This window comes from Palaemon carinicauda, chromosome 27 (genome assembly GCF_036898095.1).
Source record: "Palaemon carinicauda isolate YSFRI2023 chromosome 27, ASM3689809v2, whole genome shotgun sequence".
Classification (NCBI taxonomy): Eukaryota; Metazoa; Arthropoda; class Malacostraca; order Decapoda; family Palaemonidae; genus Palaemon; species Palaemon carinicauda.
Genome location: NC_090751.1, coordinates 81,530,645 through 81,554,274, shown reverse-complemented (window position 1 = coordinate 81,554,274; position 23,630 = coordinate 81,530,645). Strand labels below are relative to the sequence as shown.

At 46.6% G+C, this 23,630-nt stretch overlaps 1 protein-coding gene and 1 long non-coding RNA gene across 5 annotated transcripts in view; one reads left to right on the top strand and one right to left on the bottom strand.

The window, feature by feature from the left end:
* Positions 1–7,121, top strand: part of LOC137620768 (uncharacterized) — a 146,880-nt gene extending 139,759 nt beyond the window's left edge. For all 4 annotated transcript variants that reach the window (XM_068351182.1, XM_068351184.1, XM_068351181.1 and 1 more), the window contains exon 7: positions 7,010–7,121. In XM_068351182.1, coding sequence (XP_068207283.1) covers positions 7,010–7,038 — 29 coding nt within the window. In that variant the 3' untranslated portion in view covers positions 7,039–7,121. The remainder of the gene's footprint in view (positions 1–7,009) is intronic.
* Positions 1–23,630, bottom strand: part of LOC137620770 (uncharacterized) — a 311,911-nt gene that overhangs the window by 196,935 nt on the left and 91,346 nt on the right. The gene's annotated exons all lie outside the window — the stretch shown is intronic.

Here is a 23,630-nt window from a genome sequence, read left to right as displayed (position 1 = left end):
CTAGTTCGTTTCTGTAATATGGCAACGGTGTGAGCTGTCTTGTTGAGGCCTGGGGATTCGGCTGTTGCTGCCTCCCCCCTTGTATTTTCGTCAGGGGCGTGTCTCCTTCTACTGGAAGTACTCCCGTGACGACGGACAGCTCTCCAGTTCATTTTAGAACTCTCAGGAGGCTTGCCTCCTTGGGCGGGTAACTTTCCTTCCGAGGGAAGTTTTTCCTGTCCAGGCTTGAGTTTTTCCCCTTTTGGGGGGTTCTTCTCTTGCCTTTTTTTTCGTGCAACTATGCTCTTGGTGCTGAGTGGTCATACCTGCAGTTTCGCTCAAAGGGTTGGGCAACTGCAGGAGCCTCTCTTCGGAGGATTGCTCCTTTTAGGTCACTGGGTGACCAGTCTCTTCTACGAAGTGTTTCTCTTTCGTTCGCGAGAGAGTACACTCATAGAGACTCCTCTTCGGAGGATTCTTCTGCTGCTGTTGCTGTTGGTCTCCTTCGCCGTAAGGCCCACAGTCTGCCTCGTCGTAAGGGCCTCCCATCCCCCTATAAGGGTGCTAAGAGGCGCCTTTTTGAATCTCCGTTTGCAGCCTACAACTCCTTCTTCTTGATCTTCTGCCTTGGTGCAGATGGACAGCAGTCTGATCTCGTCTTCCGACGGGTAACGGTCTTCCCGACGGACAACGTTCCCTTTGGGGCAAAGGGTTGCCTCCCACGGGGGTTCTTCCCTTGCGTGTCAGGGTTCCCCTGCGTGCCCTTCTGCTGTATTCTCTCCTGCTCCTGCTCAGTGTTAGCGCACAGGCGCTCTACTGCTCATCAGCGCATCCTGATCGCTAACGCTCTCCTTTCGCCAGCGCTCTCCTGTTCATCAGCGCTCTCATGATGATCATCCCTGCTGTTCCTGTTGGTTCCTGTTACGCGCCCTGTGCGCCCACGTTCGCCCTCGCGATCTAGAACTTCGGTTCAGGTCTGGGTCAAGGACTCTTCTTCTATGCGCAGGCTTCCACACGTTGCCTTCTGCTCGCCAGCGATCACCTGCTTGCCAGCGATCACCTGCTCGCCAGCGCGCACAGGCGATTTTAGTATCGCCTATTCAACAGCATTCTACACGTCAGCGATCACCTGTCTCTCGGCGATCTCCGGATCGCCCGCGTGTGTTACAGCCGGCGCACCAACGTTCTCCAACGCTTCTGAAGGAACATGGTTCGCCAGCTACTAGCTCGCCATCGCCCACCTGCGCATGCTGCTCGCCATCGTGCGATCGCCCACCTGCGGATGCTGCTCGCCATCGCGCGATCGTCCACCTGCGGATGCTGCTCGCCATCGAGCGATCGCCCACCTGCGGATGCTGCTCCCCATCGCGCGATCGCCCACCTGCGGATGCTGCTCGCCATCGCGCGATCGCCCACCTGCGGATGCTGCTCGCCATCGCGCGATCGCCCACCTGCGCATGCTGCTCGCCATCGCGCGATCCCCCCCCTACGCATGCTGCTCGCCATCGCGCGATCGCCCTCCTGCGCATGCTGATCGCCATCGCGCGATCGCTCACCTGCGCATGCTGATCGCCATCGCACGATCGCTCACCTGCGCATGCTGCTCGCCATCGCTCGCCAATGCGTCGACATGGCACAACGCGCCATTGCTAACCAGCGCGTTAGCGCTCACCAGCGCGTTAGCGCTCACCAGCTCACCACCGATCGCCTGTTTATCCATATCGCCAGTGGTCTTCCTCGCCCACGCAGCAGCGCGTTTCCTCGCTATCGCGCTAACGCTTGCGTTCGCCGCCTCGGACTCGCGCTCATTCACCTGCCCACCCTCGCGACCGTTCGCCTGCTCGCCTGCGCGACTGTGCGCTTGCGTGACCGCTCGCCTGCTCGCCCGCGCGACCGCTTGCCTGCGCGCCCGCGCGACCGCTTGCCTGCGCGATCATTCGCCTGCATGCCCACACGCATGCTCTCCAATGTTCGCCCGCCCGCTAACCAACGGTATTCCATCGCACGGACGGACGGTGTTTCGTCGTGCGAACCGACGGTGTTCCGTCGCGCGAACTGACGGTGTTCTGTCGCGCGAACCGACGGTGTTCCGTCGCGCGAACCGACGGCGTTCCGTCGCGCGAACCGACGGTGTTCCGTCGCGCGAACCGACGGTGTTCCGTCGCACGAACCGACGGTGTTCCATCGCTCGAACCTTCAGTGTTTTTTTGCACGAACGTCGGCCTAATTCTTGCAGTATCTATTGCTCGTCTATGGGTTATCGCTCGCCGACCACCACCTCTCGCCCTTCCTACCATGCTCTCCCTCCTTCTGCCCTTCTTCGCTCACCTTCGTTTGCGTTCCTGCGTGACCGCGCATGGGCGCTTCCACGTTCGCCCACGCGCAAATCTTTGAAATACTATCGCGTGAGCTCCAGGGCGATTGCGACCACGATTCCCATAGGGGTTTTCGCAGCATGGCCAGCCTGGCGAGTTCTTCTGGAGCGTATTTCCAGAACACGGCCTCACCCCGTAAACGCAGAGCATGACAATTGCAAGAATAGGAAGAAACTTCAGGGAGGTCTGAGCAACACTACTCTTACCAGAACCTGGGTTAGCCCTTCCCCGTCATTCCCTGGAAGGATTTTTGGCGGGGGGCTTTCCGTTCGAGATTTCTCCATCGGCCAAGGGGTGACTGCTTACCCCTTCCTCTGGGGGCTTACCAGGTCCTTTCCCTCCTCGGTTACGGCCCGAGGTTTGGTTCAAGGAAACTACAGGAAGATCATGGGTACTTTCCTCCTCTCGGGCTCAGGCACTTTGGCCTTTCGTTGTCAAGTATCTAACTTGCGGACAAGCTCGATGTTGTACTAACTGGACGCGCTGACTGAGGACTTCCTTCGGGTGTCTCATCTTTGGAGGTCGACAACCTCAGGCTCCCTCCCATCCTTGAGAAGAGTTTTTTTGTGCCCAAGGACAGAGACTTAGACAGCGGCTGTGTGGAGGAAATCGACTTCCGTTTTAACTACTCCAAGGCTCTTTCTTCCAGACTCTGCAGGGCTCCAGCGCCCTTTTCTTTCAACCACGTCGGCCTAAGTTATCGGCTACGACAACTGGGACAAGGTGTCCAATTGCAGTTTCCTCCTGTCAGGAACAGATGGCACGGGAGGCTCCCCCGGGGGGGCATAGTCCTAAAAGGAGCGGCAGAGTTCACGAACTCTAGGATTGCAGGTTTTTCGCTGGGAGGATGCTTAAGGTTACTCATCTGAATGACAGCTTCCCGATGCCCATTCCCGCACAATCTGTGTGATCAGCCAAGGATATCGCACCTGCCGTCTCTGTCAGCGAATTCAGTGTCTTTGAACCTCTATGCCATAGCGTCAGCAAGAGTTGCCCGGTTGGGCAGAATGATCCATACCTTAGGCGAAGGTTTTCCATAGGATCATCGACGGCTTCACCCCGGCCTCTTCAGTCGATCCTTTCTTGTAAGGAAGGATCTGAGAGCGGAGTTCCGTAGTCGACCTCTCAGCCCTGATCAAGTTTGTCGAACAAACTTCGGCCAGCGTAGAACAGCCGAATTGATCAGACTGGTAACGAGGCGACAGGACTCCTTAAACCCTGGATCGGAAGGACGGGTACTTTCAGTTTCCATTCCATCCATCTCCCAGGGAGCTGTCGAATTCAGCCTAGACTGCAAGTATTCCTGCTTATGATGCAGTGTGGCTATCCTGCCGTGGCATAGCAGGTTTTTTTCCCCAGAGAACTCTCCCTGCCTTCCTCATGGCCGCTCAGGTGCAGGCTTCCGCCTCCTCTGCTGTTTGGAGGGCTGGTCAACTCCGGTAGGCTCGGGTTCGACCTTCTTCAGCGCCGGGACAAGCTTCCGGATGCTTACCATGAGTGTGGGTTCATGGTATTTTGCTTGGAGCCTTCTCTTCTTCTGCCTCAACATCTGGAGTATCTGTCCATGATATTGAGTCAACGGCCTTACCACGTTCGAAACCCCGCTTCTCGTCCATCCAGCGAGGTTAAGCAACGTCGGTTCTGGTCGGTACTTGGATGGGTGACCACCTGGGGACGCCAGATTCTGTTACCACATCCTCCGAGCCTTCCTTTCAGTTGACTGTGGCAAGACTGAGGAGAGTCGCAGTACCTGTTCTCAGTCAAGCAGAGCTTTCAGCCCTACCTTGGAACGTTTCCTAGTTCTCCTTTCCTCATTGACCCGTCTATAGTCCGAACGGTCACCTCAGGATAAGTTCCATGTGGGGCGGTCCAAGTTCCGGTGGCTTCAGGCAACGTTTAACCGGACTTCCTGGCCCCTATGGGACCAGCGGAACTATTAGACCTGCAATGGGTGTTGACCTATGGAACCGCTTGATGGTAGTGGATATTCTCGTCCTTTCCCCACATTCTTGATGCTGTTCTCGGACTCGTCAAAGGAAAGGGGGGGGGGGGGGCATGTTCCGGTCCAGGCCTATGGTCAAGACCTGAAGGATACCTCTCCATCATTCAGGCAGGCTTAGGGGCCTTAGTCTGGCCCCTCTACAGATCCTACAGCTCCTGCCGAGTCGCCCCATGCGCGTCGACTTCATGATTCTGGCGTATTCTAACCAGCAGGGGACGCATTTTCACACCTTCACATCTTGCAGTAGAGATACCGGGATGATTGAGATTCTCTCAATACCACCATTGGCTCTCTCATTCCAGGCAGGGGAATGTTCTCTCCGACTATCCGAGCAGAGCCTCGTAGAGAGAGTGTACCTGGGGGTCTTTGACCTTGGGTAACCAGCAAGTCCTGGACTGGGGGACCTGATCGCGACGGCTTGGAACCTCAAGCTTCCGCTGTTCTTCCCCCCAGTCTCAGACCCCGAGACTCTGGCAAGATGCATTCCGGTGATGGTGGGACAACTTCGACGCCTGCGTCTTCCCTCCTTTTTGTCTGTGGACAATGGGTCTCAACAAAACCAGGTTGTCTGTCAACCTTTCAATGGGAGAGCTCCACTGGGACTATGCGCAGAACGGTTTCTGGACCCTCTGCTTCCCCTGACGGAACTCCCGGGAGAGCTTCTCCCAAGACGCAGACTACTCAAACAACCACACTGCGACATCTCTCCCGAACCGGGGGGTCGCTTCGGCTTCATGCCTGGAGACACTACGCCTCTTCCTCAAGAAGAGACAACCCGCTATAGTCACGGTACGGAGGTCGCATCATCTGCGATAGTCATCCGCAGGGGTCTTCCAGGCAAAGTGAAGAGTCTTCGGTGGTTGGTGCCGTGGGAGATATACCTCTTCCCTTGAGGCCTCTTCTCCAGCAATAACGGTCTTATTGCCTTTCGGCGGGAGGAAACTCCTTTCCGCTCTCGTCAATGAATCCTGTCACTCAGCCTTTCCCTGACCTTCAGGCTTAAAGGAATACATTTTTCCTGCCCGCTGGATCTTTCCTCGCTCATGCGAAGCTACGATCGTACCTGCCCTAGTCGGAGGAAGACCTCCAACTTGGAGCATGGCTCGGACTTTTAGTCCTTTAAGAGATCTTCTCAAGACCCATTACGACAGGCCTCGGATTGTATTCCGCCTTGGGTCTCCTGCTCACTCTGGCCACGGCCAGTGTGTAAGCAATCTTCTTGGTCTCGTACGACTCCCTCTTTCTAAGGAAGAGGGGAAGGCAACATTCAGGTTCGCTCCTGAATTGTTGGCTAGACTCAGAATCTGGGGGTCCCGGCCCTTCGGTCCTATTCCTTCAAGATTTCGAGTCTCCATTCTGTATCTGATGTCCCAAGACCTTCTCTTTCTTTCCAGTAAAGGAATCGAGAGGTTAGCTTTGGGAACAGCTGCAGTTTGTCCTCAGTTGCAGCCGATTTGGGAGCACAAGGAGGACACGGGGGAGAGTCACCAGTATACCTCTTCAGCCCGGACTCAAGGACATTCATCTCGACCTGTCTCCAGACCCTCCCCCGTCACGTCGCCCTACAGCACAAAGTTGGATACATCGCAACGTCCCTCGCTTTCGAGTAATACTCCTCTGTGACGCAGGTGCTACAAGCTGGAGTCTGGAAGCGTCTAATGACCTTCGCAGCCCGCTTCCTGCAGGGCATGACCCACAGGAGTCTCGATACGTTTTCTATCACTCTGTGGTGGCTACACAACAGCTGGTCTAACCTCAGGCTCCTTTTTGGACAGGTAGCAGAAGGTTGAGGGCATTGTTATCAGGTTTTAGTCTGCATGAATGAAAGAAGTATGTCTGGCCCTTATTTCTTTCTTCATTATCCCCTCTACGGGGAGGCAGCATCCTGGTCTCTGCATAGCTGACCTCGAACCTCTGCATGTAAACCATGCTTCCTTGTGTTCCGAGTATTGAGTCAATACTGTCGCGTTCCCCATACCCTGACGAGGTGTTATTGGGAAGGTCCTAACCCAGAGTTCCTTCTGGAACACCAGGTGAACTGCCTAGGACAGGTCACACTTCTTCCTTCACACACAAGCTTATGTAGGCCACACGGTTCCTTGCGGAGCAAGGAACTTGTGAGGTGCAGGGACTCCTTTTCTCGAGTGCGACTCACTCGGATTCTGAGTCCCCAGGTAAAGCCAAAGCCAGTATGGCTGGGGACTTTCCACCCTACCTAATGGGTAAGTCACCCAATGTAAATAGCGTGGTTTGTATTTCGGTTACGGAACAAATGACAAATTCGAAGATAATTTGTATTTTTCCTAACCATACAAACCTTAGCTATTTACACATATTTGCCCGCCAGCCCTGTCCCCCAAGACAAGTCCTATCTCTAAGTGAAAGTGAACATTCATCTGTGTGTTGGGGGGGAGGGGTAGCTAGCTACCACTCCCCTACCCCCCTGCTAACTAGCGCGGGGGTAATACACCCTCGTTAAATTCTAATGGCTCGCCATTTCAGCTGCGCTAAAAGGTAAACCCAATGTAAATAGCTAAGGTTTGTATGGTTAGGAAAAATACAAATTATCTTCGAATTTGTCATGTTTCTGTAAGCAGCTTTGTTTTTATTAATTGAGGATGAGGATGTACTCAAGATTTATATACATTTACAGATCATAAACATCCTTGTCGATGTCGCTGATGTACTTATCCGAACTGGTATCCTAACGGCTGAAAAATTATGATCATCATTTAAATAAAGTGTTTAATTTTTTGTAACTACCATCCTGTAGTTTTATCAGTAAAGTATAACCTCACAATAATGAAACCATTTAAAATAAATTTGGGATATAATGAACCAAATCCAGATAACCAGAGTTATGTCTGGTGTGGCAATGCAAAGGTCACTGCAAGAGGAAGTATGTATGTTAATTCCAATACTGTATGGGAACGGCAGTACTGATAAGTTGACACATTGACAAGGGGAGATCCCCCTTAGCAAAGGGGAGCTCCAATGGACTACACAGTCCTAGCATAGGAGATCATGAATGAATGCAGCATGGCGGACCAACGGATTCGCCAAGGAGGGCTAGGCTAAGCCTAATAGGTCGAAAAAACCGGGGGATCGAAGGCAGGCAGGCAAAGGGGCTCAGTAAATTAGTATAACCGAGGAAAAAACCCTCTAAGGGTAAAATGGCAGCTGCCAACGAGACCAGTAAGAAAGACCTGATCGCCATCGGCGAACCCGTCTCCGACAAAACTACCACTCTCTAAGCTAGGCTAGCCGGGACCGACACGCATAAAACTAAAACTTAAACTACATTAATGCATAGTAAAAGTACACACAAAACAGAGCTCAAGGCATCTTAATGCTAAAATAAGGCTAGCTAACGTGATACTAGTGAAATAATACTAAGTGAACACGAAATAAAAAGGGTAGTCACGAAGGGGATCTAAAGCAGTTACAACTAAATCAAATGGTAAGAGAAGAGGGTACTCAACTTTGATGACGAAAGGAAAGCCATCATACTAGGAATAACTCCAAATAGCTGAGAAAAGGCGCACTTGACAAAATACGAATGCGTAGGTAAGCTGCGATCAAAGGAATAAGTTTATCAGTGACGAACAGTACTATGAAGGGAGAGGATATGTAAAGGCTCCTCACCTATCCTCCTCCTTAGATTCCTAGACTGGGATAAGTATGTCTGGGGTGCAGATATCTATGGTTTTCTACGGATGTGTCCCTTATTATACACGATATCTTAGGATAGTCGTTCCGGGGGTCAGAACCCAGTGATACCTGTCGGTAGTTCTCTTGTAATATGACTCGCAGAAATATTATACAGTAGGAAGCTGCCGGAAGGAACTTCCATCAGGACGACATGGCTATCACACCCAAAAAGGGATTTTGATGAAGGAAAAATCTATTTCTGGGCGAGAGACCCGTGTCGCCCAGTGAAATGCTCCTTTAGCACCATTTCTAAGGTATATAACTGCTATATATTACCAGAGAAAAAATTGCATAGGGTTGCCAGGTTGAACCCAGCTCGCTCACCTATAAAAGGTGTCGATATATAATACTGGGGCGTGATAAATCACAACCAGAGGCCTCGCACCATTTAGATATCTCCTGTCAAAATCCCCGAACAGCGAGGTGCCGTTCCATCTCCCACTACTACAGTACCAACAATCCCACGCCAGTGACGTCACTCCTTATAGCACCCCAGATTGGGGCCCAATTAGGGAGGGACGGGTGGGTTCACTGGGCGACACGGGTCTCTCGCCCAGAGATAGATTTTTCCTTCGTCAAAATCCCTTTTCTGGGCTCCGACCCGTGTCGCCCAGTGAAATCTTACCAGAGAATGGGGACCCAATATGGCTAACTACCTGAAGAGAGAATAACACAAAATAACAGAGCTGATGAGTTTAATATAAAAAAAGAGGGATGTGGAAACCCGTAAAATTAGATCAACATGTACATGACAGTGATAAAAAGACATGGGAAACAATCAATAATGAAACCCGTAGGTAGAATGCAACAGATATGAATAGTGGGAATCCAGCTTGGTAATCAAAAACACAAAATAAAACCAGCTCGGGGATTAAGAACAAGTGTAATGAAAACAATTCGTGAAGTTGAACAATTGAATGATAAAATAATACACCATAAGGGTGTCTAGTAACAAAACAGGTAGGAACAACAGGTAAGCCAGGCAGGAGGGAAAGAGGACAGAGCAAGACGTTGTGATTAGGACTCAGTACCTTCAGGAGGAACTTTATTCCCTGCAGCTATTGTGGCAAATCTAAGAGCTTCTAAAGGTTTTAGGTAGTGGCGCTTGAAAACTTTAGGGGACCTCCAACCCGTATATTTTGAGAGCTCATCAAATTTCATAAGGTGGAAAAATTTAAATGAGGTAGCCACAGCTCTAATATCATGGACAAGTAGGAATGATGCAGGATTAGTTTGTTTAATAGAATAAAGAATTTGTATGATTCCCTTAAGGGTAATAGTTCCTCCGTGTTCTCTAATAAATAAGGGCCCTGTGGTTGTAGTGGAAGTTCTACCTAAGTAGGCTTTCAGGGTGGTAACTGGACACAGGGATGGATCCTGAGGAAGTGGAACAATCTTCCAGGGAGACCACCTGTTTTGGGGTTCTTCATTTTTAGCCAGGAAAACTTTGTTAGGAGAGAGAAGAGCCTCACCCGAAGAGAGAAACTTTATATGACCAGGGTCACTAGATAAGGCTGACAATTCTGAGATTCTGGAGCTCGAGGCGAGGCTCAAAAGAAAAAGTGACTTTCTTAATAATGCCCTATAGTTACAGGATCCAATTTGGGTGTCAGAGGCTAGCTTAAGAACAGCATTCAAAAACCAGGAAACTGCGCTAGGGCGAGTTGAAGGTTTTAGCCTGGCACAAGCTCTCGGAATGGATGAGAAATATGAATCCGTTAGATCAATGTCAAAACCAATATGGAAGATCTTTCCCAAGTCTGACTTGATTGTAGTAATGGTATTGGCTGCCAGGCCAGATTCGAAGAGAGTTCTGAAGAATGTCAGAGTTCGGTTCAGCGTCATTGTCTCAACTTGGGAATCTTTCAAGAATTCATCTAATTTCTTGATAGCTGAGTCATATTGACAGAGAGTAGAGTCCCTTTTGTCAGATTCCAGGAAAATAGTATTCAAAGAATCGATGTTTGTACCACGTTGGGCTGCGAACTCCATAAAATTAGGGCATTCAGAATCCTTGAGGAAGCGAACACGTTGCGAGTTTGCACTGTCTTTGTTATCACCGGATTGGGAATCCCCTGGGGGCGGAGACCTAGTTCTAGCAACAAGGGGAACCAAGTGCTCTTGGGCCAGTTGGGGGCTACGAGAGCCACTCGACCTTTGACGGATCTGAGTTTGTGCAGAACTTTCAGCAGGAGATTCACTGGAGGAAACAGATAAATCGTCTTCCAGGTATTCCAATCTAGAATCATAGGGTCCATGGCATAAGCCTGAGGGTCCAGGTTACAGGTGCCACTTGTGCATTGCCACCATGGGAAAAAACTTCAACATGATGTGGTTTATCTGGGCTGATCAGGAGCCCTCTCTGTTGAGGCAGTGTACTATGACTGCACTGTCGAGAACCAGTCTGATATGGAGATTCCTGGCTGGGTTGAGACGTTTTAAAGTGAGGAAGACTGCCATGATTTCTAGGACGTTAACGTGTATTTGTTGAAAGACCGGTGACCATAACCCTTGGACTTTTTTGTGTTGTAAAGGAACCGACTTGGAAAGATTCTTGATCTTTCCAAGTCTGCAGACTTTTTCTCAGGGTTGGGGAAAGGCGAGCACGTCTGTCTCGGCGTATTGCGGTTGCTCTGGAGCGCCACACCCTGTTTATGTCCCTGAGTTTGGACCTCAGGATGATGTCTCTCACGGAGGCGAAGTGTAAAGAACCTAGGATCTACTCTCGGCTTCTTCGGAAGGCCAACTTTCCCCTGAGAAATTTGTTTGTATTCCTCCCTATCACCTTCCTTTTGGCTTTGGGGAGGCACAGCGTATGGGAGCACAGGTCCTCTTGTAGTACCAGCCATTGAAACTTGGTCTCCGGGACCAGGCGGTATTTCCCGAGGTTGACTTGAGATCCCAGTTGCCGAAGGAAGGTGAGGACTTTGTTGTTGCTACGCGGGAAATCTGGGCATTGTCTGACCAGATTAGCCAATCGTCTAGATAGGCCCCTACCTGTATCCCCTGAGTCCGGAGCTCTTGAATTACTGTCTCTGCTAATTTGGTGAAGATTCTGCGTGGTATGTTGAGCCCCAATAGCATCAGTTTGAATGCATGGGCTTGTTTGCCTAGCTTGAAGCCCAGAAAGGACGAAAATGCCTTGCTATTGGAACGTGATAGTAGGCATCTGTAAGATCGATGGAGGTGGTGACGGCTCCACGGGGAAGTAAGGTCCACACCTGCGAGACGGTAAGCATATGGAATTTGTCGCAACGAATGAAGGAATTTAAACGAGACAGATCCCGGATTACTCTCCGTTTGTCTGAGCCTTTCTTTGGCACGCTGAACAAGCGTCCGTGAAATCTTAAGCGACGTATACTTTGGATTGCATTCTTTAGTAGCAGATCTTTTGTGAAGGAACGCAGTTCTTTCGTGAACTGAGACCGGTTGAACCACTTGCAGAGGTTGCCTGAATTGGGAAGATTGGAAGGGCCTCAATCTCTTCCTACCTCGAATTGGGGTACTAGTAGGCTCATATCTCCTCTTTGAAACCAGGCCCCACCTAACCTTGAGGTTTTAGTTGGCTCTAGCTGCCTCGCTAAAGACCGAGTTAACTAAGTCCCCTGGTTGAAAAGATCCGGACCCCAGACTGGAGCTTTGATGAGCCTATTAGGTTCGTCCCTAATCGTGGGTTCGGATAGAAAGTGTCGTCGACGATGGGTCCTGGCATTTGCAAAATCATAGGCGTCAGCCATAAAATTGGAGGTCCTGCTCGTTGTAAGTGGTGACAGTCAATTCCGAAAGGGCAACTGAATTAAGGGATCTGCTGAATCAACACTTCGATTCATATTCCAATTTAATGAGAGACTCCGGGAAGTTGGGAAGCCGTTCGCTGAACTGTGTCGAGGCACAGTCCGGGCTCAACTTACCTACCGAGAAGGTAGCTGGGACGTTCCGCCAACATTCACCGTCTCCCGGAAAGAGAAGGGAGGGTAAGTCGGTCTCCCTGGGGTGAGGTAAAGGCTTCTCTTCCTTGATAGGCTGAAAGACCGTCTCTATGATCTTGGTCGCACATGGGGTAAGGGTCTGGTCGTCCCCCACAAACTTAGTATATGAACGTTTGTAGGACGTAATCATAGTGTTCAAGCAATCCCACTCATTGAACACGCCGACCAAGACAGACTGTGCCTGTTCTTTAGGAAATTTAACAGTTTCCTCTGGGCCCTTAACCAATCGAATCAGAGCCTCTTCCTTGAGGCGAGCGTAGCCGGGGAAGGGGAATTCAAGACCCGGCGGGTAGAATTCATAATCCGCAAAAAGCCGGGTACCGAAATCTCCGATGGACAATATACCCTCCGAGAAGGGGGCATGCACTGCCAACCTCCAAGGGTTATTCTTATTGAAAGGGGGAAGCTTGGAGGCGTCGGGGATGGGGTATTGCTGCTGTGGCGGTGGCTGCCCCGAGTGCATGAGTCCCTTAACTAGGCTCTTCATAGAAGCTATTCTCTCTTGTGATTGTCGCGTATGAGACGATAGTATCGACTCAAAACCAGCAACCATCTTCTTGGAAAATACACCGGCAAGATGATTCCGCTGGGGGGAAACAGGTGCCAGAACGGAGATACTCTGTGAGAGGTTGAAGGCGCAGCAATTGGGTCTTAAGAGACTCTGGTGGAGGAAGATTTAGCCTTCGAAGCTGATGATTTCGAAGACCTGTGTTCCTTGGAAGACTTGTGGGTCGTATATAAATTCTTACGATGAGCCTTCACCTTGGGGATAAAAGGCCGGGGATTGAGACCAGTCCCGGTTGTCCCTGGAAAACCTCGAAAAGTAGAGTGTTCTGAAGGAGAAGAGAAAGCCGGGCTAGGGATAGGAATCTTAGCCCGGGAACCACTTGACTCACCTACGTCCCTACCTGCGTCGGGATCGTCAAGAGCCATGGATTCCACATCGAGGTTGAGGGTAGAGACGTCTTCAGTTAGGGTGCCGCCCGTCTCTTCTTGGTTCGGGGCCGGAAGAAGGGATTCGAACCTCTCGATGAAAGGATTCGCCAATTCTTCGGGGACCGCAGGTGAAGTTTTAGCATGTGGTAGAGACGGGAACACCATTCCCAGGAGGATATAAGGCTGTGTGGCCTTAAGGTTGCGGACGAATCCGTCAATCCAGATCTTGAGGGTAGCCCGAGCTGTATCTTTCTCAAGTTGGGAGCACTGAAAGAGAACAGACTATTAGCGAGGGATATTTGTGCCAAAGAAAGTGAAGAAGTCCAAGGACTTCGTAGACACTAAGTGAAAGGCATGCGGGAAGTCCAGAGGACTAGTGGCCTTAAAATTAATATTTAAAATTAGTGTTAACTCCCTAAAGTCTGTATCAATGAAAATGTACTCACCAAGTCAGATGTTAGAGTGGAGGTCATTGTGTAGCAGACTACACAAGCGTCTGGATGCCATACAGCTAAGTCATCCACTCGGACAGAACAGTGGGCGTGTGAATGACACATGTTATAGCCGCAGGGTTGGAAGATGACAGCGGCACATGCCGTCAATGCATAGCATACAGTCTGTAAAATAAAAGATACATGAGTATCTTAAAGGAAAGCAAATTAGGGGCTTGGAGGCCCCGGTGCTTAATATATATATATATATATATATATATATATATATATATATTTATATATATATATATATATATATATATATATATATATATATATATATATATATATATATATATATATATATATATATATCTATCATGATAAAAATGTTTTATATGTATTCATCAGGAATCCTGAATGAAAGCAAATGGGGGCTTGGTGCCCCAAATTCTTAAATTATAGCCATATCATGCTAAAAAATTTACATATCAATATCATGATAGAAATGTTTTATATATATATATATATATATATATATATATATATATATATATATATATATATATATATATATATATATATATATATATATATATATATATATATATATATCTATACTCATATACATAAATCAGGAGTCCTGAATGAGAGGGAAAAATGTTTTATATATATACATCAGGAATCCTGATGATAAAAATGTTTGTATATTTATACATCAGGAGTCCTGAATCAAAGTAAATAGGGGCTCGGGGGCCCCAGGTGCTTGAATGATATCAAGATCATGATAAAGATTTATCTATCAATATCATGATAAAAATGTTTTCCATATATACATTAGGAATCCTGAAGGAAAGCAAATAGGGGCTCAGCCTCGGGTGCTTAAGTGATATCAATATCATGATAGAAGATTTATATATCAATATCATGTCTTTTATATATAGCCATAAAGTGTCTTGAATGTAAGCAAATCGGGACCGTGAGGTCCGGATTGCTTAAATATCAATACCAAAATAATTATATAAATCTTCTTTATATATCAAATAAATGATAAAAACTATTCATATGTAAGTGCCTTAAAATTTGAATGAAGGCAAATTAGGGGACCCCGGTGTTTAAAAAATCAAATAACAGCCTTACTTGATTTTAAAATTATTAAACTAAATTAAATTAATGAATTAAATTAAGTCAAACCGTAGTCGTGATCATATCATGGAAGGCAAGGTCGAGAACTAGGATCGTATATAATAGATAAACGTGACTAAAATATAAAGGGAATCCAAGTAATAATGAATAACGTTGGCTCCGGGGCTCAACTAAAAAACTTGACCGAATGGTAATGAATAAAAGTTACTCCCGGGGTTCCCGTAAAGGAAGTCTTTAAACATATATATATATCTATAGGAGGTCCGTGAGGTGCGTGACAGAGGGGGGGGGATCTTAAAAGGGTCCGTGAAGTGCGGGACCAAGAGGGAGAAGCCCGTACACAACTTAATAAATAACATAACAAGGTACCACGGAACGAATCGAAAACTTCCCGCCGATCGTCGGCCAAACGAGCGACGGAAAGAAAACGACTACGACCGGGTAGAGTAGTGGGGAAAAGTAATGTACGTTAATGAATAATATGCCTCACAGAACAACGGGAACCGCCCGTGTAAAGCGGATGCCCCCGGGAGGGGTACATTGCGCTATAAAGTGACTCAAACTCGATCGGAGAGAGAGAGAGGGGGGGGGGGGAACCCTGGGGTGGGGCAACGGCGGGAGGAGGCTAGGAGTGGGGCGATAGCAGGTATACCAACCTGCCAGACCCACGATTGATATGATCACTCGGAAGGACTAATAACACTATAATAAACATAACGTAGGGTAAAATAAGGTAGGAAGGCATGCTGGATGATAATAATAATAACATAGTTAAACATCATTCGTAAAACAAACGAGGGAGCAAACACGAGACAGGAGAAATCAAGCCTGATGGCGCTGGGAGTAGGCAGGGCTACCAACGTAACATAGAGCCGCTGGGAGTAGGCAGGGCTACCAACATAACATAGGGTCAGTGAAGTTCTAACAAAATGAAAACTAATATGTAATATCTGACTCATGAAAGCCCCTCGAGCTAATGCAAGCAAACGAATGACGTTAAAATGATAAGCAAGTCCGTGCCGTGCGAACGTAAGTAAACTAAGTAATAAAATGTGAAATAGAACGCCGAAGGCGATCAGGCATGCCAACCTACCGAAAATACGCACACGTATATGTAATTACTGTTATCATAAAAACCAGGCAATAAAAATTAAAACGGTATGTAAACCGTGGATATCCGTAAGGTTCATAACGAGAAACAATCAGTATGGAGGACTTATTGAAAATCGATAAGAACTAACGATAGAGAGAGAGAGAGAGAGAAAGGAGCCGAGCCCATCTGAGAGACCTACGAAAGGTCGTGAATAATAAAACTGAATACTATAAACAAAAAGGGGCAAGGCTCCCTCCAAAATCTCAAAACTCATAGATCTGGTACTTAACTTAGATGGAGGGACAGTGGAGTCCGACATCTTGAGGTAAATCCAGAAAAAAAACCCGGTAAATACACACACAAGGTAAATAATGGCTATCGTTATTGCGTGCTAAAAAAGGAGTGACGTCACTGGCGTGGGATTGTTGGTATTGTAGTAGTGGGAGGTGGAACGGCACCTCGCTGTTCGGGGATTTTGACAGGATATATCTAAATGGTGCGAGGCCTCTGGTTGTGATTTATCACGCCCCAGTATTATATATCGACACCTTTTATAGGTGAGCGAGCTGGGTTCAACCTGGCATCCCTATGCAATTTTTTCTCTGGTAACATATAGCAGTTATATACCTTAGAAATGGTGCTAAAGGAGCATTTCACTGGGCGACACGGGTCGGAGCCGAGAAATAGATTTTTCCTACGTCAAAATCCGTTTTATATTTATTTACTATGCATTGTTTTACTTAAAAGTAATAAAATAAAATTTACCTTATATATGTAACTGTCATATCTTCATATACTTTACATGATAATCCTATATCATTGAAATTAACTGTTTTTTTGTGTAAGTCAAGCTTAGAAAATGTAAACGATGTCGGCGGATTTCAAGCTACCATTATCGAGGATATGCGCACTTACAAATAACAAATCGCAATAATCTAATTTCCAATTGTTCTTGCACTAATGTAAATCCACGTTTTTATGTAGATATGGTTCAGCACAAGCTGGTTTAGCCATAAAAACTTTTAACATGAGGTGTCAATGACCTTCCACTAGTTAGTGGGCGATAGCCCAGGCTGCCCTCTCAAAATTTTCACCGCAACTGAGCTCACTTTCAATTTGGCTACTGTCGAGCAAAGACATTCATTTCTCTATCTCTCCAAGAATTTCATATTTAACTGGCTGTAATAACTTTATTTTCTTTTCCTTTCCTGGTATAATTTTGGTTTGAGGGCTGCAAGTCATGCGGTTTTGTCCTGGCATATCAAGCAACCTTGCAGTACCTTTATCGGGTAAGGAGCCAGATACTCGCCGGCTTTTCCCTTTATGCAGACGACACTCCTGCATGGAGGCTTCTTCTTGCTTCGAGTGTCAGGAGTGACCATCCTTCTAGTGGGAGCAGTACAGTAGACGCAGGAAGACAAAGTCTAAAAGGGGTTTTTCACCCTTGAGTTTATCCTCGAAGGGCAAGAAGTCCCAACTCCAACTTCTTTCTTCTGCATCCAGTACTCTCCCGCCCACCTTTAACTGTTCAGCTTTCTCCGGAGGTCAGTTGGGTAAGAGTGATGACCATTTAACTCCTGGACAACCTTCTAAGGAAGCTTCCCCTTGAAGGGTGTTTTCTTAGCTTGACACCTTGCGTCAGCTGTGGCCTTCCTTTGGACTTTCAGATTCCCCCACGAAGGAAATGCTTCTGGAGGTGTTTAAGCTCGGGGCACAGCAGGAGCACACATCTGCCTCCGCATGTTTTTGCCTCGACCCTTCTCCATCCTGAGTCCCTTACAACTGGTCTCGTGCCTCTGACGGAAACTTCCTTCGTAGTTCCTCTCCCAACAGAAGTTCTGAGAGCAGGCTCTCTGCCGAGTTCTAGTCTAGCATGCGACCTCACCCGGGTAAGCATGCACGCCGATTACGCTCAGCAAGAGGTTTCATGCAATCCTGTTAGATTATTTCTAGTTTTTTTATGTATCTGAAAATAATTTATCCGAAATGCTCTAACTTAGAGTTCTTTAGGTCTCTTATTTATAAGGGGTTTTGACGAAGGAGAAACCTATATCTGGGGAGAGACCTGTGATGCCCAGTGAAAAAGTCCTTCTTTACACTTTTCTGATATAAATCTTCCAAATATACCAGAGAAAGATAAAAGCATGGAATGCAAAGGTTACTATCCTCGCGCGAGCACCTTGTGGGTGTCGTGTATACATCAGGGGCGTGTGAAAACCACTATTCACAGGCTGTCTTCCATTTAGATAATTCCTTCATCAAAGGGAAGGGCCGTAACAAAGGCCCGAGAAACCACACTTGGACCACGCCACCGTCACCCAACACGAACGCCCTCTAGGACATCCTTCTGCAAGAACATATGGCTTGGCAAGGAAAGGGTGGGTCCGTACAAAAATAACCGGGAAGGGTTTCACCGGGCGTCACAGGTCTCTCCCCAGAAATAGATTTTTCCTTCGTCAAAATCTCTTTTCTGGGTCGACCTGTGACAGCCGATGAAAATGTACAAGAGAATGCCTTCCAAGCCCAATAAAGTAATAACATAATGAGGAGAATACAAACACCATGTAAGACAATAATATAAAATAATAATGTAAGTAAACATCAAATTACAAACTAGCCAAATGACATAGGGAACGTAAGGCTAAATAAATATGAAGACAAGGAATCAACTGAGTGTCGAAATGCAAAAAGGCATCAAACCTTACATGTCTAACCATATCTAAACATTAAAGGAACGGTAAATACAATAACAGTTAAACCATAGGAATTAAACATGGTAAATATCATAGGGCTAACGAACTACCCAGGAGAGTGGCGACGTGGTGTGAGTGGCGGGTAGGAGGGAGAAGAGAAAAGATGGAAGAAAGGAAGAAGAAGAGATTAATGGAGAGAGATAAGACTCCCCGCTGCCACCGTCGGGTATTTAAGGGCCTGTAAGTTCTTTAGATAGTGGCGTTGGAAAACCATAGGGGATTTCCAACCCGTATATTTTTTAAGGTCATCAAAGTCCCTGTTCTGGAAGTAATTGATGGAGGTAGCTACTGACCGCATATTATGAGCATGGAGAAATGATTCCGGATTAGTATGTTTAATGAAGTAGAGGATTTGTTGTCTGATACCTTGAATGGAAATAGTACCTCCTTGTTCCCTGATAACCAAGGGGCCAGACGAGCGGGTGGCAGTTCTAGCTAAAAAGGCCCTGAGAGTAGTGACTGGACACAGAGAAAGGATCCTGGGGAAGAAGGATAATCTTCCGAGGGGAGCACCTATTTTGCGGATCCTCATTTTTAGCTAGGAAAGCTTTGTCTGGAGAAAGGAGTACTTCGGCTGAAGGGAGGAAATCTATGTTTTCTGGGTTTCGTGAGAGAGCTGCTAGTTCTGATATTCTAGCACCTGAGGCCAAAGCCGTTAGAAATAAAGTCTTCCTAAGAAGAGTGATATAAGAGCAGGATTCATTGTCTGTGTCCGTCGCAAGTTTGAGGACATCGTTCAGAGACCAAGAGACCTTTTGTGGACGAACCGAAGGTCGAAGCCTAGCACATGCTTTTGGAATAGATGAGAAATAGGAATCAGGTAGGTTAATGTTAATCCAACAAGGAAGATCTTCTTCAAGGCTGACTTGATGGTGGTTAAAGTGCTAGCTGCTAGGCCTTTGTCAAATAGGAACCTCAAGAAAGAGATGGCTAAATTCGGAGGCATACGAGTATGGTCTGAACTCTTAGGAAATCTGCTAGTTTCTTAACGGCCGAATCATATTGACGAATTGTCAAGTCCCTTTTGTCTGATTCGATGAAGAGAACGTTTTCCGGGTCAATGTTCGCGACTCTACGAGCTGCAAACTTCATGTAGTCCACAAAGTTAGAGTTTTGGCTATCCTTGAGGAATCTGACACAATGAGTTTGGATTACTTGGGTCAGTTTGGGGAACGGGATCCGTAAGGGACGGAGTTTCAACTCTAGGAGGAGAGGAAACCATCTGTTCTTTGGCCAGTGAGGTGCTACTAAAGCCACTGCCCCCCGGAAGGAGCGTAGTTTGTGTAAAACTTTCATTAGAAGATTCACTGGGGGAAATAGGTAAATCTTCTTCCAATGGTTCCAATCCAGGGTTAATGCGTCCATGGCATAAGCCTGAGGGTCCAGGGTTGTGGTCACATAACAAGGAAGTTTGTGACTCATCTGAGTTGTGAATAAATCTACCTGGAGGGCCGGAACCAGCCTGAGTATCCACCAGAATGAAATTATGTCTAGAGACTATTCTGATTCCAGTGGTTTCGTCTTGGATAGTGAGTCCGCTCTCACATTCTGGACTCCCGCTAGGTGAGTTGCTGACAGGAACCAGTTCTTTTCTGTTGCCCAGGCGAAGATAGTGACCAGGATCTGATTCAGGTTGGGTGACTCGGATCCGCCTCTGTTGACGCAGTGTACTATGTCTGTGCTGTTTGACACCACTCTGATGTGGGTCGACCTCGAAGGAGAGAGTCTCTTCAGGGTCAAGAACACTGTCATGGCTTTGAGAACATTGATATGGGACTGTTTCATGGCGGGTGACCAAGAGCCCTGAAACATCTGATGTTCGGAGTAACCCCCCATCCACTTAGAGACGCGTCTGTATGGAATGTCACTTGTGGAGGTGGGAATTGTAGAGGAACCGATTTGGAGAGGTTCTTTGGTTCGGACCATGGGCGTAGTCTCATTTTCAAGACAGAGGGGAACTTCGAGACCTTGTCTCTTAAAGGTACTGTAGCTCTCTTTCTCCAAACTCGATTGATGTCTTTGAGTTTGACTTTTAATAGGAGATCTGTTACTGAAGCGAATTGGAGAAGGCCGAGGATTCTTTTTAAGGCTCTTCTGGACACCTGTTTGTGTTTGAGAAAATTCTTGATCTTTGAAGCTATTTCTCTTACCTTTTTGGAAGGAAGAGACAACGTGTTCTTCAAAAGGTCCCACTGAATGCCTAACCATTCTAAGTGGCCTGATAGTTGCAGGCGGGACTTTTGGAGATTGACTTGGAATCCCAGGTTGGCGAGAAATCGAAGTACCTTCTTCGTAGCTCTGTTGCCTTCCATGGCTGACCGGGCCCAAATGAGCCAACCTTCCAGATAAGCAATGATCTGTATCCCTTGGTTCCTGAGTTGTTCTAACACTGTCTCTCCCAGTTCGTGAATATCCTGGGATCAATGTTGAGGCCGAAGGGCATGACTTTGAACGCAAAGGCTTTCCTGCCTAGGCGGAAACCTAGATAAGGAGAGAAGTCTCGAGCTATTGGCACATGATAATAAGCGTCGGTAAGGTCGATAGAGGTGGTGACGGCCCCATGGGGAAGTAAGGTCCGTACCTGAGAGATAGTCAACATCCGGAACTTGTCGCAGAGAATGTAAGAGTTTAGCTTTGACAAGTCCAGGTCCACTCTCAATGCCGACGAGCTTTTCTTCGGAATTGTGAACAGGCGGCCGGAACTTCAGTGATCGAACCGGTCCGTAATAGTGAAATCGTGAACATCAGCGGTAAGATAATGTTAAACGCAATGCTGAACGACTGTGTGATCTCTGGTGAAGCCGGAGATCCAGTGAAAAAGGACCGTAATAATGAAATTGTGATTAATCATGAAAAAGGTTCGTGTGCATAAGGCCGAAGCCGGAGTCTGAGTGCCGGGTTTCACCGTTGCACTCCAATATCTGACTAGTTCCCAACCCAATTAGTATCCATTATAGCAGAGTATAACTCAAGGCGGTGAACGTTCCGAAGAGAACGGAACTATGGGTGGCGGCATAAAGCGATCCCAAAAAAATGACTCATACACTAACGGAACCTATTAATGATGCTAGCTATATTAACAGTAACCACATCAATAAAACGTAAATACCATCAAACGCAATATCATAAACCCGGAGAAGAAGAGGAGGACGGGATAACTCGTGATCGTATAACACGGAAAACGGGAAATCCACCTCTCCTTACTCGAGATTAAGAAAGAAAACGAGAGAAAGGGTAACTCTTAATTGTAGTAACAGAACACGAGAACTCCATGCTCACGCTCTCATGGTTACATTATAAAGAACCAAAAGCACACAATATGATTTAAGAATAATAATAAAATTGTAATAACCAAGAACGAAGAATAACGACAGCGTAACAAATAAATATAAAGATATAGTCTAAAAACGACCACCTTCCCGAGGCGGGTACTTAAACTATAACAAAGGCAAGAACGTTATTCTTCGTTCGTCTAAATTGGACTTGCTAGCAAAAAAATACCATAGTAAAAACAATAATAAAATAATGATAATAAAAATGGTCATAAAACGTAAGTGATATAACCTAGATAACAGAGTACCAGATGGGCAATATTAACTTGAAATACCAACGAAGCGAACAACGCCAAAATGGCTGCCAACACTGAGGAAGGCCAATCCTCTCCCAAAATTAAAATTCACATTACTGGAAAGAGAACAAATGCCCGGTACTGAAAAAGCTGTCAAAACAAACTATGGTACTTAACATTGGAAAAGGTGAAGTAGCAGCGTCAGTCATGATGAATTAGCTCCCATCACGGGAAAAAAACACCGAGAGCTCAAACAACACAACCACTCGAGCAAGTCCAAAACAGAAGGATGTCCTAGAGGGCGTTCGTGTTGGGTGACGGTGGCGTGGTCCAAGTGTGGTTTCTGGGGCCTTTGTTACGGCCCTTCCCTTTGATGAAGGAATTATCTAAATGGAAGACAGCCTGTGAATAGTGGTTTTCACATGCTCCTGATGTATACACGACACCCACAAGGTGCTCGCGCGAGGTTAGTAACCTCTGCATTCCATGCTTTTATCTTTCTCTGGTATATTTGGAAGATTTATATCAGAAAAGTGTAAAGAAGGACTTTTTCACCGGCCGTCACAGGTCGACCCAGAAATAGTTTTAGAATAATAATGACGAGACTCAAGTTGGTAACAGTTATAAAATAGATAGATTAAATTACTTTAGATATTTTACATAATATGAATCTTTACATCTCAATCTACACTCACCTGTGCTAAATCTAGGGAGATCTCAATAGTGCTGTATTCAATGAAAGAAATATAAAAGACGCTTACGTGCTACTTTGAGACAAGAGCACTGGTCCGTATTGGTTTTGATCAACAGATTAACACACGTAAATGACATTAACATCAGGTTACATAAAATTTTAGGTTAAGTAATACACCAAGTAACAAAAACATCGTTTATAGAGACTTCTTAACACTTGGAAAACAATGCTCACAATAAATGGTACTACTGTATTAATCAATTTAGAAACCATATGCAATTCTATATTTAAACACAATGGGTAATTATTGAGATCATACATACTAGAGAACAGTAACTGGAGCTTAGTTTGTCTTTCATCGACGTGTCTTCTTTGTAGGCTGACAAAGAGATGTGTCCTTTTTCCCAGATCTGGTGCATTTATATCCACGCTTTGGTTCAAGTTACTGTATATAACTATCGTGTGATACCCATAAAACCTTGTCCCAAAACGTTTATCTTTAAGGATCTTTTTAATAGAATTTGACGTTTTCATAATATTATAAAGGGTAAATAAGAATATTCCTATTTACTTGATAAAAGTATTTTCTCAAAGAAATCCCTATTTACTAAGATACTAACATAATTTTGAAGGAACTTTCTCCTCAACTTCTGCAAGAAGTTGGGGGATCCAGCTGAACCTAGAGAAGTCCAGCTTTAGTTGAAGCCAGAGAGTGTATCCATCCCCAGACAGGGATCTGAGATTCAGGAAGTTAGCTGAGACTTTTGTGGAAGGGAAATCACTTCCTGCCCACTAGTGGCAACAGGTTCTAGGACATCTCTCATCACTGGAGAAGCTGGTCCCCTTCAGGAGGATGCATCTTTGCCCGGTGCAGTGGGCTCTGAAGAGCTGGTGACCCTGCAACCATGCTGTCAGTTCTCCAGGAGATTCTTACAAGTCGACTGAGAGAGGAA